The sequence below is a fragment of the Pseudophryne corroboree genome, chromosome 1 (assembly GCF_028390025.1).
Source record: "Pseudophryne corroboree isolate aPseCor3 chromosome 1, aPseCor3.hap2, whole genome shotgun sequence".
Lineage (NCBI taxonomy): Eukaryota > Metazoa > Chordata > Amphibia > Anura > Myobatrachidae > Pseudophryne > Pseudophryne corroboree.
Window position 1 is genome coordinate 1,225,925,327 of NC_086444.1, and position 14,441 is coordinate 1,225,939,767.

General features: G+C 53.0%; 1 protein-coding gene across 2 annotated transcripts in view; it reads left to right on the forward strand.

Moving 5' to 3' along the window:
• The window catches only part of HSPA12B (heat shock protein family A (Hsp70) member 12B), a 188,355-nt gene that overhangs the window by 93,194 nt on the left and 80,720 nt on the right, over window positions 1–14,441 (forward strand). For both annotated transcript variants that reach the window (XM_063925359.1, XM_063925358.1), the window contains exons 5-7: window positions 9,125–9,311; window positions 9,642–9,746; window positions 10,218–10,334. In XM_063925359.1, the coding sequence (XP_063781429.1) occupies window positions 9,125–9,311; window positions 9,642–9,746; window positions 10,218–10,334 (409 nt within the window). The remainder of the gene's footprint in view (window positions 1–9,124; window positions 9,312–9,641; window positions 9,747–10,217; window positions 10,335–14,441) is intronic.

Genomic DNA, 14,441 nt, shown 5'->3' on the forward strand with positions numbered 1-14,441 from the left:
GGAAGGGAGAAGAAGTCTGAAGTGGCAGAGCAGTACTGGGGAAGGGAGAGGAAGACAGAGCTGGCAGAGCAGTACTGGGGGAAGGGAGAGGAAGACAGAGCTGACAGAGCAGTATTGGGGAAAGGGAGAGGAAGACAAAGCTGGCAGAGCAGTATTGGGGGAAGGGAGAGGAAGACAAAGCTGGCAGAGCAGTATTAGGGGAAGGGAGAGGAAGACAGAGCTGGCAGAGCAGTAGTGGGGGGAAGGGAGAGGAAGACAGAGCTGGCAGAGCAGTACTGGGGGAAGGGAGAGGAAGACAGAGCTGGCAGAGCAGTACTGTGGGAAAGGAGAGAAAGACAGAGCTGGCAGAGCAGTACTGGGGGGAAGGGAGAGGAATACAGAGCTGGCAGAGCAGTACTGGAGGAAGGGAGAAGAAGTCTGAAGTGGCAGAGCAGTTCTGGGGGAAGGGAGAGGAAGACAGAGCTGGCAGAGCAGTACTGGGGGAAGGGAGAGGAAGACAGAGCTGACAGAGCAGTATTGGGGAAAGGGAGAGGAAGACAAAGCTGGCAGAGCAGTATTGGGGGAAGGGAGAGGAAGACAGAGCTGGCAGAGCAGTACTGGAGGAAGGGAGAGGAAGACAGAGCTGGCAAAGCAGTACTGTGGGAAAGGAGAGAAAGACAGAGCTGGTAGAGCAGTACTGGGGGGAAGGGAGAGGAATACAGAGCTGGCAGAGCAGTACTGGAGGAAGGGTGAAGAAGTCTGAACTGGCAGAGCAGTACTGGGGGAAGGGAGAGGTAGACAGAGCTGGCAGAGCAGTACTTGGGAAAGGGAGAGGAAGACAGAGCTGGCAGAGCAGTACTGTGGAAAGGAGAGAAAGACAGAGCTGGCAGAGCAGTACTGGGGGGAAGGGAGTGGAAGACAGAGCTGGCAGAGCAGTACTGGAGGAAGGGTGAAGAAGTCTGAGCTGGCAGAGCAGTACTGGGGGAAGGGAGAGGAAGACAGAGCTGGCACAGCAGTACTGGGGGAAGGGAGAGGAAGACAGAGCTGGCAGAGCAGTACTGTTGGAAGGGAGAGGAAGACAGAGCTAGCAGAGCAGTAGTGGGGAAAAGGAGAGGAAGACAGAGCTGGCAGAGCAGTACTGGGGGAAGGAAGAGGAAGACAGAGCTGGCAGAGCAGTACTGGGGGGAGGGAGAGGAAGACAGAGCTGACAGAGCAGTATTGGGGAAAGGGAGAGGAAGACAAAGCTGGCAGAGCAGTATTGGGGGAAGGGAGAGGAAGACAGAGCTGGCAGAGCAGTACTGGGGGGAAGGGAGAGGAATACAGAGCTGGCAGAGCAGTACTGGGGGAAGGGAGAGGAAGACAGAGCTGGCAGAGCAGTACTGGGGAAAGGGAGAGGAAGACAAAGCTGGCAGAGCAGTATTGGGGGAAGGGAGAGGAAGACAGAGCTGACAGAGCAGTATTGGGGAAAGGGAGAGGAAGACAAAGCTGGCAGAGCAGTATTGGGGGAAGGGAGAGGAAGACAAAGCTGGCAGAGCAATATTAGGGGAAGGGAGAGGAAGACAGAGCTGGCAGAGCAGTAGTGGGGGGAAGGGAGAGGAAGACAGAGCTGGCAGAGCAGTACTGGGGGAAGGGAGAGGAAGACAGAGCTGGCAGAGCAGTACTGTGGGAAAGGAGAGAAAGACAGAGCTGGCAGAGCAGTACTGGGGGGAAGGGAGAGGAATACAGAGCTGGCAGAGCAGTACTGGAGGAAGGGAGAAGAAGTAAGTCTGAAGTGGCAGAGCAGTTCTGGGGGAAGGGAGAGGAAGACAGAGCTGGCAGAGCAGTACTGGGGGAAGAGAGAGGAAGACAGAGCTGACAGAGCAGTATTGGGGAAAGGGAGAGGAAGACAAAGCTGGCAGAGCAGTATTGGGGGAAGGGAGAGGAAGACAGAACTGGCAGAGCAGTACTGGAGGAAGGGAGAGGAAGACAGAGCTGGCAGAGCAGTACTGTGGGAAAGGAGAGAAAGACAGAGCTGGTAGAGCAGTACTGGGGGGAAGGGAGAGGAATACAGAGCTGGCAGAGCAGTACTGGAGGAAGGGTGAAGAAGTCTAAACTGGCAGAGCAGTACTGGGGGAAGGGAGAGGTAGACAGAGCTGGCAGAGCAGTACTGGGGAAAGGGAGAGGAAGACAGAGCTGGCAGAGCAGTACTGTGGAAAGGAGAGAAAGACAGAGCTGGCAGAGCAGTACTGGGGGGAAGGGAGTGGAAGACAGAGCTGGCAGAGCAGTACTGGAGGAAGGGTGAAGAAGTCTGAGCTGGCAGAGCAGTACTGGGGGAAGGGAGAGGAAGACAGAGCTGGCGCAGCAGTACTGGGGGAAGGGAGAGGAAGACAGAGCTAGCAGAGCAGTACTGGGGGGAGGGAGAGGAAGACAGAGCTGACAGAGCAGTAGTGGGGAAAAGGAGAGGAAGACAGAGCTGGCAGAGCAGTACTGGGGGAAGGAAGAGGAAGACAGAGCTGGCAGAGCAGTACTGGGGGGAGGGAGAGGAAGACAGAGCTGATAGAGCAGTATTGGGGAAAGGGAGAGGAAGACAAAGCTGGCAGAGCAGTATTGGGGGAAGGGAGAGGAAGACAGAGCTGGCAGAGCAGTACTGGGGGGAAGGGAGAGGAATACAGAGCTGGCAGAGCAGTACTGGAGGAAGGGCGAAGAAGTCTTAACTGGCAGAGCAGTACTGGGGGAAGGGAGAGGAAGACAGAGCTGGCAGAGCAGTACTGGGGAAAGGGAGAGGAAGACAAAGCTGGCAGAGCAGTATTGGGGGAAGGGAGAGGAAGACAGAGCTGGCAGAGCAGTACTGGGGGGAAGGGAGAGGAATACAGAGCTGGCAGAGCAGTACTGGAGGAAGGGTGAAGAAGTCTGAACTGGCAGAGCAGTACTGGGGGGAAGGGAGAGGAATACAGAGCTGGCAGAGCAATTCTGGGGGAAGGGAGAGGAAGACAGAGCTGGCAGAGCAGTACTGGGGGAAGGGAGAGGAAGACAGAGCTGGCAGAGCAGTACTGGGGGAAGGGAGAAGAAGACAGAGCTGGCAGAGCAGTACTGGGGGAAGGGAGAGGAAGACAGAACTGGCAGAGCAGTACTGGGGGGAAGGGAGAGGAATACAGAGCTGGCAGAGCAGTACTGGAGGAAGGTAGAAGAAGTCTGAAGTGGCAGAGCAATTCTGGGGGAAGGGAGAGGAAGACAGAGCTGGCAGAGCAGTACTGAGGAAAGGAGAGGAATAGTGAGCTGGCAGAGCAGTACTGGGGGAAGGGAGAGGAATACAGAGCTGGCAGAGCAGTACTGGGGGAAGGGAGAGGAATACAGAGCTGGCAGAGCAGTATTGGGGAAGGGAGAGGAAGACAGAGCTGGCAGAGCAGTACTGGGGGAAGGGAGAGGAAGACAGAGCTGGCAGAGCAGTACTGGGGGAAGGGAGAGGAAGACAAAGCTGGCAGAGCAGTACTGGGGGAAGGGAGAGGAAGACAGAGCTGGCAGAGCAGTACTGGGGGAAGGGAGAGGAAGACAGAGCTGGCAGAGCAGTACTGGGGGGAAGGGAGAGGAATACAGAGCTGGCAGAGCAGTACTGGAGGAAGGTAGAAGAAGTCTGAAGTGGCAGAGCAATTCTGGGGGAAGGGAGAGGAAGACAGAGCTAGCAGAGCAGTACTGGAGGAAGGTAGAATAAGTCTGAAGTGGCAGAGCAGTACTGGGGGAAGGGAGAGGAAGACAGAGCTGGCAGAGCAGTACTGAGGAAAGGAGAGGAATAGTGAGCTGGCAGAGCAGTACTGGGGGAAGGGAGAGGAATACAGAGCTGGCAGAGCAGTACTGGGGGAAGGGAGAGGAAGACAGAGCTGGCACAGCAGTACTGGGAGAAGGGAGAGGAAGACAGAGCTGGCAGAGCAGTACTGGGGGAAGGGAGAGGAAGACAGAGCTGGCAGAGCAGTACTGGGGGAAGGGAGAGGAAGACAGAGCTGGCAGAGCAGTACTGGGGGAAGGGAGAGGAAGATAGAGCTGGCAGAGCAGTACTGGGGGAAGGGAGAGGAAGACAGAGCTGCAGGAGGCTGTAGGAAATAGACGCCTCGTGCCAGCATCTACGATCACCATCGCTTAGGATGAAGCTTACTCATACTGGTTGTCGGAACTGGTCAGCAGAACCAGGAAGTCTGCATCCGATGAAGCAGACCCTGGGCTCGGCACACCTCCAAAACGGTTCCAGTCGCAGCCTCCGCGCCACCCCCCAAACACAGCATGTCAAGGGGCACTGTGAGCGGCCACTCAGCACATGAGCAGAGCGGGTCTTGTGCACTGTGCTGTAAGTAGAGGTTGGCGCCGTGCTGGCCGTAGGCAGCTTCAAGGTGATTTCCCCTCTTTTCTATGTAGTTCCCCCAAGTGGCGCACTATAGAATTACCGCGCAGGCATTTTATATTTGAATAGCAAGGGACGCGGGAGCGCACTTCCTGACAATGGGCCCGATTCAGACCTGATGGCTGTCGTGCGAATTCTCAAGACGGGCGACTATCGATTGACTGCGCATGCGTACGGATAGTAGTGCGCAGGCGCAAGGCCAAACTGCGAAAGAATCCAGCAATATTTTTTTATCTCCAGGCGAACGCAGGCTGAGTGACAGGAAGCGCTTGTAGGTGGTAACTGGCCGTTTACTGGGAGTGTCAGGAATAACGCAGGCGTTCCCAAGCGTTGTCAGGGCGGGTGTGTGACGTCAGCTCCGGCCCCGACCAGCCTGTGTGTATGGCGCTGTAGGAGTAAGTCCTGGGCTACACACACACTGCACACACTGGAAAAATCATTGGATGGTGAGTGAGTTGTGAACGGATTTGCAGCTGACCGGCGTTCGCACAGATTTTCACACGGCGTGCGCAGACTTGCACGGGGCGGGTTTTCACTTTGTCTGGGCGGTGGCTAACTGATCGCAGACCTCTGAAAAATCACAGAGCAGAGATCAGGTCTATTGAATCCCCCCCCCCTATGTATAGGTCTGTGTAACTGTAGGAATGAGTCAGGGGATAGTGAAGAGCAGCAGCCCCGGTGACTGTGTGTTTGGGAGGGAGAGATTACGGGATCTTGCCATGTTATCAACTGAGCAAAAGTGGTGGAGAAAATGGATTTGGGGGTCTATGTACTAACAGACTTGCCTACTCTTCAGGCCGGGAGGCTGCGGAAAATCGGTCTGGGGCGCCAGATATCATACGCAACGAGTTTTATTCCTCACAACGAATGTTATCACTGCTTGATAAATGAAACCCAAAGCTTGAAAAATGTCATGAGCTGATTGGCTGGTACTTTATCTCCGTCCACTTTAACTCTCTCCAAGGCTTTAGTACATAGACCCCCTCGGAGGTCAGAATCAAATTAAAGCTAGAAAAGCAATTTTATCTCCCGGGGGGAGTCATTCACTTTGCCGGGGGCGCCCAGTCTTCTGGTTTCGGCTCTGCTTGTGCATGCGTGGTTCCCCCACCATCCGGTTAGCGTATAAAATGGAATCAGGCTCAGTCTCCGCCCCGCGCTAGCGCCGGCGCCTCCACTAACGAAATTCAGGTTCAGACGGTCTCCTAGCAACCTGGGAATTTTGGAATGCATTTTGGCTTCACCTCTTTCCCCCCCCCCGCATTGTACCACAGGATGTTCCTCTGCTGACTGGCAGCCAGGCGTGAGGGGCCGCGCTAATCCCGTGCACGATCCAGGGACCCCGGGGAGGTATCGGTTACAGCTACGCTGTGTGAGGAATGAGGCTCCCACCAGCCACGGAGTGTTTCCAGTTATTTATAGGTTCCTCACGCCAAGCACAGGGCTAGGCCTTATCTATACACGTTCCGGCTGCTCTCTGGTAGCAATACCAGACACGTACAGGCCGCATCGCACACATGGAGGAATGAGAGAATATTCATTCACCAAGCACACCCCACCCCTCCCCCCCGTGCTGCCCCTCCTATCACAGGGAAGATGAGGGGCCCTGCACACAGGCTCTTACCTCACATGTTCTCAGACGTGTCAGAGAATGACAGCAGAGATCTGATTGGTCAGATTATTATTATTACTTATTTATGTGGCACTTGCCATGTTACGCATGACTGTTAAAAGAAACCAGAGCACCTGGAGTAAGCCCAAACAAGTGCAGGGAGGACATGCAGACTCCACACAGATAGTGCCCTGGATATAAACTAACCCACAAATAATTCATAGGAAGAACTTTTTACTTCTATGATATATACCAGATGTACTAAGCCTTGAAAAGTGATACATTTCACTGAGATAAAGTACCAGCCAATCAGCAGTGTGACAGTGTGATGTCCGGTGGCAGTGTGACAGTGTGACGTCCGGTGGCAGTGTGACAGTGTGATGTCCGGTGGCAGTGTGACAGTGTGACGTCCGGTGGCAGTGTGACAGTGTGATGTCCGGTGGCAGTGTGAAGTCCGGTGGCAGTGTGACAGTGTGACAGTGTGACGTCCGGTGGCAGTGTGACAGTGTGATGTCCGGTGGCAGTGTGACAGTGTGATGTCCGGTGGCAGTGTGACAGTGTGATGTCCAATGGCAGTGTAACAGTGTCACGTCCGGTGACAGTGTGACAGTGTGATGTCCGGTGGCAGTGTGACAGTGTGATGTCCAATGGCAGTGTGACAGTGTGATGTCCGGTGGCAGTGTGACAGTGTGACGTCATGTGACAGTGTGACGTCCGGTGGCAGTGTGACAGTGTGATGTCCGGTGACAGTGTGACGTCCGATGGCAGTGTGACAGTGTGATGTCCGGTGGCAGTGTGACAGTGTGACGTCCGATGGCAGTGTGACAGTGTGATGTCCGGTGGCATTGTGATTGTGTTGTCTGGTGGCAGTGCGACAGTGTGATATCTGGAGGCAGCGTGACAGTGTGACGTCCGGTGGCAGTGTGACAGTGTGATGTCAGATGGCAGTGTGACAGTGTGCTGTCCGGTGACAGTGTGCTGTCCAGTTGCAGTGTGACACTGTGACGTCTGGTGGCAGTGTAGCAGTGTGACGTCTGGGGGCAGTGTGACAGTATGCTGTTCGGTGGCGGTGTGACAGTGTGATGTCTGGTGGCGGTGTGACAGTATGATGTTCGGTGGCATTTTGATTGTGTTGTCTGGTGGCAGTGTGATGTCCGGTGGCAGTGTGACAGTGTGATGTCCAGTGGCAGTGTGATAGTATGCTGTTCGGTGGCGGTGTGACAGTGTGATGTCTGGTGGCAGTGTGACAGTGTGATATCTGGAGGCAGTGTGACGTCCGGTGGCAGTGTGAGAGTGTGATGTCTGGTAGCAGTGTGACAGTGTGATGTCAGGTGGCAGTGTGACAGTGTGCTGTCCGGTGACAGTTTGCTGTCCAGTTGCAGTGTGACACTGTGACATCCGGTGGCAGTGTGACAGTATGCTGTTCGGTGGCGGTGTGACAGTGTGATGTCCGGTGGCGGAGTGGTAGTGTGACAGTGTGACGTCCGGTGGCAGTGTGACAGTATGCTGTTCGGTGGCGGTGTGACAATGTGATGTCTGGTGGCGGTGTGACAGTATGATGTTCGGTGACAGTGTGACGTCCGGTGGCAGTGTGACAGTATGCTGTTCGGTGGCGGTGTGACAATGTGATGTCTGGTGGCGGTGTGACAGTATGATGTTCGGTGGCAGTGTGACAGTGTGATGTCCGGTGGCAGTGTGACAGTATGCTGTTCAGTGGCGGTGTGACAGTGTGATGTCCGGTGGCAGTGTGACAGTGTGATGTCCGGTGGCAGTGTGACAGTGTGATGTCCAGTGGCAGTGTGATAGTATGCTGTTCGGTGGCGGTGTGACAGTGTGATGTCTGGTGGCAGTGTGACAGTGTGATATCTGGAGGCAGTGTGACGTCCGGTGGCAGTGTGACAGTGTGATGTCTGGTAGCAGTGTGACAGTGTGATGTCAGGTGGCAGTGTGACAGTGTGCTGTCCGGTGACAGTTTGCTGTCCAGTTGCAGTGTGACACTGTGACATCCGGTGGCAGTGTGACAGTATGCTGTTCGGTGGCGGTGTGACAGTGTGATGTCCGGTGGCGGAGTGGTAGTGTGACAGTGTGACGTCCGGTGGCAGTGTGACAGTATGCTGTTCGGTGGCGGTGTGACAATGTGATGTCTGGTGGCGGTGTGACAGTATGATGTTCGGTGGCAGTGTGACAGTGTGATGTCCGGTGGCAGTGTGACAGTATGCTGTTCGGTGGCGGTGTGACAGTGTGATGTCCGGTGGCAGTGTGACAGTGTGATGTCCGGTGGCAGTGTGACAGTGTGATGTCCGGTGGCAGTGTGACAGTGTGATGTCCAGTGGCAGTGTGATAGTATGCTGTTCGGTGGCGGTGTGACAGTGTGATGTCTGGTGGCAGTGTGACAATGTGATGTCCGGTGGCAGTGTGACAGTATACTGTCGGGTGGCAGTGTGACAGTATGCTGTCCGGTGGCAGTGTGACAGTGTGTTGCCCTGTGGCAGTGTGACAGTATGCTGTACTGAGGCAATGTTATAGTGTGACGTCTGGAGGCAGTGTGACAGTGTGACGTCCTGTGGCAGTGTGACGTTCGGTGGCAGTGTGACAGTGTGATGTCCGGTGGCAGTGTGACAGTATGCTGTCCTGAGGCAATGTGATAGTGTGACGTCCTGTGGCAGTGTGACATCCGGTGGCAGTGTGACAGTATGCTGCCTGGTGGCAATGTGACAGTGTGATGTCCGGTGGCAGTGTGACAGTATGCTGTCCTGAGGCAATGTGATAGTGTGACGTCCTGTGGCAGTGTGACATCCGGTGGCAGTGTGACAGTACGCTGTCCGGTGGCACTGTGACAGTATGCTGTCCTGAGGCAATGTGATAGTGTGACGCCTGAAGGCAGTGTGGCACAGTGACGTCCGGTGGCAGTGTGACAGTGTGTTGCCCTGTGGCAGTGTGACAGTATGCTGTCCGGAGGCAGTATGATAGTGTGACGTCCTGTGGCAGTGTGACATCCGGTGGCAGTGTGACAGTATGCTGTCTGGTGGCACTGTGACAGTATGCTGTCCTGAGGCATTGTGATAGTGTGACGTCTGGAGGCAGTGTGGCACAGTGACATCCTGTGACAGTGTGTTGCCCTGTGACACTGTGACAGTATGACGGAGCTCTCGGATATTCCTCCATAGGAAATGGGAAGGAGGGGACCCAGGAGTGGCCCACCAGAAAACCCCCACAAGTTTGCTGCTGACCCCAGAGAAAGCCTTCCACAGCTTTGGCTACACAGCCAGGGACTTCTACCACGACCTGGACCCTGAGGAGGCCCGAGACTGGCTATACTTCGAGAAATTCAAGATGAAAATTCACAGCACCAGCGTAAGAGCCGCAGCCGGGTCCTAGGTGGGACAGTACGGAGGGGGGTGGGGGGGAGGGTCTTCAAATCACAGATGCCCCTAAAGTGTTAAACAACCCCTGTTTTATAAGGATTGTCCCAAAATATCTACATTATTATATATCTATAACACAGGCATATAGTAAGTAACCTGTGGTTCTTCAGCAGATTCTATAGAACGTGTCTACTTGCACAGCTGAGGTTGGGTGTCCATTAGAGACCTATAGTTTGTTATACGTGTCACTATAGCCGGAGGATAATCTCTGTATAACGGCGGAGGGAAGAGGCGTCTCTAGTAATGATCTGTCTCTCAGGACCTCACCATGAAGACCGAGCTGGAAGCCGTGAATGGGAAGAAGGTGCAGGCGGTGGTGGTCTTTGCACACGCCCTCAGGTTCTTCAAGGAACACGCGGTACAGGTGAGTGTCACACAGACACGTTAGTGACACCTTCAGGCTCCTCACTCACCAGTATCAGTTACTGTGCAGGACCAGGTGCAGGGCTCTGACAGGAGGTTCCAGTATGCTGAGCCACTGAGCTATACACTGGTCACCTACCTGGTGGCCGGCCAGTTTGTCCAGTGTCAGTCGCCCCGCCGCAAATACAACAGCAGCTATTTAACCCTCCTCCCAGGCACTCATTAACTAATCAGTCACACCCATGTGATGCACCTGTGCAGTTATTTAAGCCTCCTCCTAGGCACTCACTAACCATTCAGTCACACCTATGTGATGCACCTGTGCAGCTGTGCTGTGTGTGCAGGTATATATGAGCAATTAACCCGGTTTTTATTATCCTTCACTTGTGATGACGTTTTATTAGCCTACAGTATAATTAATTGCGTGTAATGGTGAGCTGATTAACAATGGAGGGCTGTGTCTCCTGTACAGGAACTCAGGGACCAGTGCCCGTCTCTGGATGAGAACGAAGCCATCCGGTGGGTAATAACAGTTCCTGCCATTTGGAAGCAGCCGGCCAAGCAGTTCATGAGAGAAGCCGCTTACTTGGTAAGATGTTACATGTGACGCTGCCACCATGACTGTAACTGTTAGTACCAGTGTCGGACTGGGGCATGAAGGGCCCACCGGGGAATGCTGTTGTAGGGCCCATGCTTAAGGGTGTGGCCAGGCTACACTGGGGCGTGGCCAGCCACCACAGAGGTTTGGCTAACCATTACAGAGTACATGTTCTGTTCCCCTTGGTAAACATATAATAACCCATATTCTTGTGAAGTATAATGTAACATATGTATAATGCATAATTCAAGTGCACTAGGATAGAGTCTGAAACCTGATCCCTAGAGGAGGAGGAGGGCTCATAGGCAGTGGGGCCCACCAGTGGTTTCCCCTGTTCCCCAGTGGGCCAGTCCGACCCTGGTTAGTAATGACACAACATACTATACAGAGATAATCTCTATGACGCTGCTACTATGACTGTGATTGTTAGTAATGACACCACATACTATACGGAGATAATCTCCATGACGCTGCTACTATCACTGTGATTGTTAGTAATGACACAACATACTATACGGAGATAATCTCCATGACGCTGCTACTATCACTGTGATTGTTAGTAATGACACAACATATTGGCCCTCATTCCGAGTTGTTCGCTCGGTATTTTTCATCGCATCGCAGTGAGAATTCTCTTAGTGCGCATGCGTAATGTTCGCACTGCGCATGCGTCAAGTAACTTTACTAAGAAGAAAGTAATTTTACTCACGGCTTTTTCGTCGCTCCGGAGAACGCATTGTGATTGACAGGAAATGGGTGTTACTGGGCGGATGTACGGCGTTTTAGGGGCGTGTGGCTGGAAACGCTACCGTTTCCGGAAAAAACGCAGGCGTGTCTGGAGAAACGGTGGGAGTGCTTGGGCGAACGCTGGGTGTGTTTATGACGTCAGCCGGGACCGAAAAGCACTGAATTGATCGCACAGGCAGAGTAAGTCTGGAGTTACTCAGAAACTGCTAACTCGGTTTTGATCGCAATATTGCGAATACATCGGTCGCACATTTAAGATGTTTAGATTCACTCCCAGTAGGCGGCGGCTTAGCGTGTGTAACTCTGCTATAATCGCCTTGCGAGCGAACAACTCGGAATGAGGGCCATTATACAGAGATAATCTCTATGACGCTGCTACTATGACTGTGATTGTTAGTAATGACACAACATACTATACAGAGATAATCTCCATGACGCTGCTACTATGACTGTGATTGTTAGTAATGACACAACATACTATATAGAGATAATCTCCATGACGCTGCTACTATGACTGTGATTGTTAGTAATGACACAACATACTATACAGAGATAATCTCTATGACGCTGCTACTATGACTGCGATTGTTAGTAATGACACAACATACTATACGGAGATAATCTCTATGATGCTGCTACTATGACTGTGATTGTTAGTAATGACACAACATATTATACGGAGATTATCTCCATGACGCTGCTACTATGACTGTGATTGTTAGTAATGACACAACATATTTGTGACAGGACGGTCCCGTACGAAAGCACTCACCGCTTTCGCGTCCCGTCGGCTGCGCACAGATTGGAAGGTCAAGTCACACGAGGCCTGACCACATAGGGGATTCCCGCTTACCGTCAGTAACCGCCTGTTACTGACTCCACCCACTGCGCTGTGGGCGGGTTTATGCTGCCACCACCAAACTCCTAACCTGCCGTGGCGTTTGGAACCACGGTTCTGCTCTGTATGTGCCGATGCACTGTCTTACCACACCTGTGTGGTGTTGACGAATCCCCACTAGCCACTTGCTAGGCCTCTACCGGTAGCTGGCGGAAGGAGGAACTTGGAGACGTTAGGTGCTTCCCTGGACAGCCGGAGGACGGGGCTAGGTTTGGCATAACCCTGTAGGTCACAAGATGAAGCAATCTTCTTGAGGCAATGATGTTTATTTGCTCAATAATAACCTTTAAAAAGGCTCCTCCCTATTGCTAGGGGCAACAGCATACAATCAGATGTTTCAGCAGAATAAAGATGGTACAATACAATACAACTCTTGAGGCACACAGGTCTCCTTTTAATGTCAGTTTTCCACACAGTACCACAGGGGGGTAAGCCCTCCCTGTCTTCTCCAACCAATCAGGTTATTTTACAAAATACCAATAAATAAATTACATTTCAAAAGGAGATAAGTGCAATAAAACAATATCCTCAATCCTGTCACCCAGACAACGTTTGGTATCAGATTAACATTCACTATTGATAAATTTATCACATAGCTTCAAAATACAAATGTTTCTGTCTCATTCACATCTCCAGGCAAACCCAGTGTTTGAGATTACATCAGGAAAGGCTACAATACAAACAAACAGTCTTCCTTCCTGCATCTGCCATTCAGGGTTCGTATATCAATTAAATCAGGTACATGAAACAGGTCCCAAGCCCATAGACCCCGTGATTAGCATCTTTACACATCAAAAGGTTTTGTCATTCACACCTCTCTGCTAGGACAGGGCCATTAGCATGCCACTTCCTACTGACAGGAGATGATTATTCAGACATCTATAGTAAGTGCATTTTAAAACCAACACAGCTTACACATTACTTCTAAGTGCTGGCATTTGCATTAAATATAACATTGGTGAAAACACAGTAGTAAATATATTTTTAAATACCCGGTGCCTAGCACCCACACTACATTTAGAGATGGCGTTTAGCACCAGTGCACAGTTTAAAAGTGGCGCCAAGCGCCCATTGTCCTTGAATATGGCGCCGGTCACCTGAGGGTTAACCCCTTCAGTGCCGCGCCGCCATTGTCCATGTGGGCTGGGGTCTCTCCGGCCACACTACTCCCCCCCCCCCCATTCAAGCGGGTCAACCAGGGACCCATGTCCCAACGATTTGGTCCCTGGTCCCGCAGTCCTTAATGGGGTTGAAGGTGACGCTACCTGGGGGCGTAGGCTCCGGCCTAGACAGTTCATCCATAGTGCAGTGGGCCTCTCTTCGTGGGTGCACAATGTTCAAATAGTCCACCTGAAGTCCAAGTTCAAGGCTCCACCACAAAAGTCTGTCCAATTTCCTCAATGTAGGTTGCAGCCACCTAACAGGTTGGTGGTAAGTCACCAAGGTGGGGGGCCAGTTACACACAAGTGCCACCCACGGTGTCCCAATTGTGGCATACCCCACCTCCCACAATATCAGTATACTGCTCAAACAGGCCACAGGGTGCTCCTGCCCATATGGCTCTTTCTGGCTCGGTACTACTCCCAGTCCGTGCAGTGGCGCAGTAGTTCGTAACACACAGTCCTGGTCAAGAATGTGCGCCATCAGCACTGGAGCGGGTACCCGAGCCTCCTTCAATGACTGGAATGCCAACTCGCAAGCGGGTGCAAAGTCCACTGACTTGGGAATGCCCTTCCTAGCCATCTCTGTCAAGGTGTTCACTACAGGACTAAATTCAATGACAACGTGTCCGTAGGGCCTTACAGGTTCTAAGGTCAGTACCGGTCTGGGTGATGTGGGTCGGGGACAGCCTCTGGTTGCCTCCACCCCCTCTGGTTTGGGCCTACCCCTGTCTCCTCCCACATGGTGCCCCAGGCACTGCACCTCCGTCATACCTATCTGGCAACTGTCTGCCCGAACTGTCAGACCTACCCTCCAATCCTCTTCTGTCGACCTATGACTCGGGAAACCTACCCTGTCACCTAGGCCTACTCTTCTCTCCTCGTCCGCTACCTGTGCCACAGTGATGGCGGCCAGACCACCAGCCTCTGGATCCTGTGTGGCATCCACTACAGGGAGGCTGCGTGTCTTCCCCGATCTACTGAGCACAGGCAAGGGACCTGCTATGTCCACAGCAACTTGCTGCAAGGGTTCTCCTATGGGCAGAGGCCCAGAGACAACACAACCGCTGGAGGGCCCCAGCTGCCAACGCATGGCACCAGCCTTACAGTTGGTCTGGGCATCATCCGACATTCCAGACCAGGGTAAGCTCTGTGTCAGGCACTTCAGGGTACGGTCTGTCTCCGGGTTACTGTCCAAAGGGGTTTCGCTGGCAACCGACACCGGTTGCGCAGGAACGTTCCCTGGGGGGACCAGTTGGACACATTCCCTATCTGGTCTATCCCCTCGCACTT